The 1,993-nt window shown below is 58.5% G+C and overlaps 1 protein-coding gene across 1 annotated transcript in view; it reads left to right on the top strand.

Annotated features, from left to right (window-relative positions):
- Positions 1–1,294: 1,294 nt before the first annotated feature.
- DPH1 (diphthamide biosynthesis 1) overlaps positions 1,295–1,993 on the top strand; it is a gene marked incomplete at both ends in the record, with an annotated part of 3,165 nt that continues 2,466 nt past the window's right edge. The window contains 2 exons of the mRNA XM_009870629.1: positions 1,295–1,449; positions 1,601–1,620. Coding sequence (XP_009868931.1) covers positions 1,295–1,449; positions 1,601–1,620 — 175 coding nt within the window. The remainder of the gene's footprint in view (positions 1,450–1,600; positions 1,621–1,993) is intronic.

The following is a 1,993-nucleotide window of genomic DNA, read 5'->3' on the forward strand; positions in this document are numbered from 1 at the left end:
GGGGGCCGGCACAGGCAAGGTGGCTTTGCGGGTGCAGCGCAGGCTGGGCGGGGAAGGGAGGAGGAGGCTTCATGCTCCCCAGGCGGACGGTACTCTGGATCCAGTTGCCATGGAAACTGCGCTGCTGTCCCAGATGCTGCTAACTTTGAAGTCCACCCAGGATGGAATCAGCCCAAAAATAACAATAAGACGCTCTGGGTTTTAAGGTGGATCGGCGGAATTGCCGTAGCGATTGGCAGAATTGCTGTAAGCGAGCGGTAGGCGCGTGTGTCCCTGCTGCCACCATGCTCCCAGCACCTGGCAGCCCTCCTGGACGTTTATGGGGCCGTGTAAATGGATTTGAAGAATTGCATCAAGCTCCGTATGAAATACTGACTCCGCAGTTGAGAACTCCATCCTGAAAGCCACATCGGCGTGAGCGTTCGTGGTGATAAATATCTGTGCTAGGTGCTTTGTTATGGAAGGAGGGTTATGGGCACCGCTGGAACAGGGTATAAACCCTTTGGTTTGTAGCCTGCTCTTCATGAATGAACAGCAGGAAGGGGAGGAGGGGCTGTATTCAGCAGCGCTCAGGAGCGTGCCAGTGCAAGAGCCAGGCTGCTCTGGGGGACTGGAGTCACATCTTCTGGAGCTGCTCCCATTAGGGACAGGCAGGCACTGCCAGGCCGCCTGTCACGCGCTGCCGGGCTCCCTGTCACCAGTCCAGCCCCCCACCGCTGCCCGTGGCTGTGTGGTCCTTGCCTTCACCATGCCAGGTGGATTGTTGGGCACCCTGGGGTGCTCACAGGGTGCTGAGGCTGTGCTGGGCTCCTTTCAGGCTGCCCATGGTGCTCCTGTCACCGGTGTGGCTGAGGCGGGGCGCGTCCCTGTGCGGCACACAGGCGCTTGCCCTCTCCCTCCCGGCCCCACGTGCCCTGCGGGAGAGAGTAATTTGCACTTAATTGTGATCAGGTGAAGAGCGCCAAAATGGGAAGTGAACGCGGAGCTGTGGATCGATGTGGACTCTGTGTACTTTAATTATTCACTTAATCGTGGTGACACAGGCTTCTTAGCACCGGGGGTAATTAGATTTGTGTTCATTGATTCCCCAGGCTGCCATTATCCAAAGAGAAATGAACGGGTGCTCTCTGTGGCGCCCCACCGCACCCTCTGCCCAGGGTGCCGGCCCACCCTGGCCTGCCCACACTGGTTGGGGCACAGGGAGCCCCACCAACGTGCTTTATCCCCTGGCTGGGGGCTCACCGCAACGCCAGGTGTGCCCCCATGCTCACACCCTCTCTCTTCCTCTCACCAGTTCCCATTGATGCCACACGGGGACTGAAGATGCTCTACGTGTTCGTGGACATAAAGATCGATGCGTCCCATTTCCTCGAGACCATTCGCTTCAACTTCGCAGCGGGCACCTCCCTCGCGCTCGTCAGCACCATCCAGTTCGTCTCCACCGTGCAGGTGAGATGGGGACCTCCGGCAACTCAGGGCATAGGAAGGGGCTTGTGTGTCCCCCCACCTTGGTCCTGGCTCAGTCCTCCTCTGGCCCAGCTCCAGGGCTGGAGCAGCACCCTGGGGTGCTCTTGGTGACGATTCCCCTCTGACGAGTCAGCGCGATAATATGCTGCTGCTGTAATGTTGATCAAGTACTTTATAATAACTCTGATCAATGTTTCATGGCGGCACCCCTCCCTGGCTCCCCCGGGAGCTGCTCTGTAAATGTCAGGGCAGGCGGTGGAGCACTTGGCATTTTGATGCAGTGCCGGCAGCAGCACGGGAAGCTCCGGCGGGTCTGTCTGTCTGCCCCTGAACGGCCGGCTGGGCAGAACGAGAAGAGATGAATGAGCCTCTTGAGCCATGTCTATCTAAACACGGGGCTATCGAAGCGTTAAGCATTTTCCCTTGTCTTTTAATTGATACGTTGGCTGAGCCTCAGCGAGTATCTCGGCTGTGTGGGGCTGTTACCCTCCATGACGGTGCTGCCCTGAGCAGACCGAGTCCCCTC

The sequence above is a fragment of the Apaloderma vittatum genome, unplaced genomic scaffold, assembly GCF_000703405.1.
Source record: "Apaloderma vittatum isolate BGI_N311 unplaced genomic scaffold, ASM70340v1 scaffold35465, whole genome shotgun sequence".
NCBI lineage: Eukaryota > Metazoa > Chordata > Aves > Trogoniformes > Trogonidae > Apaloderma > Apaloderma vittatum.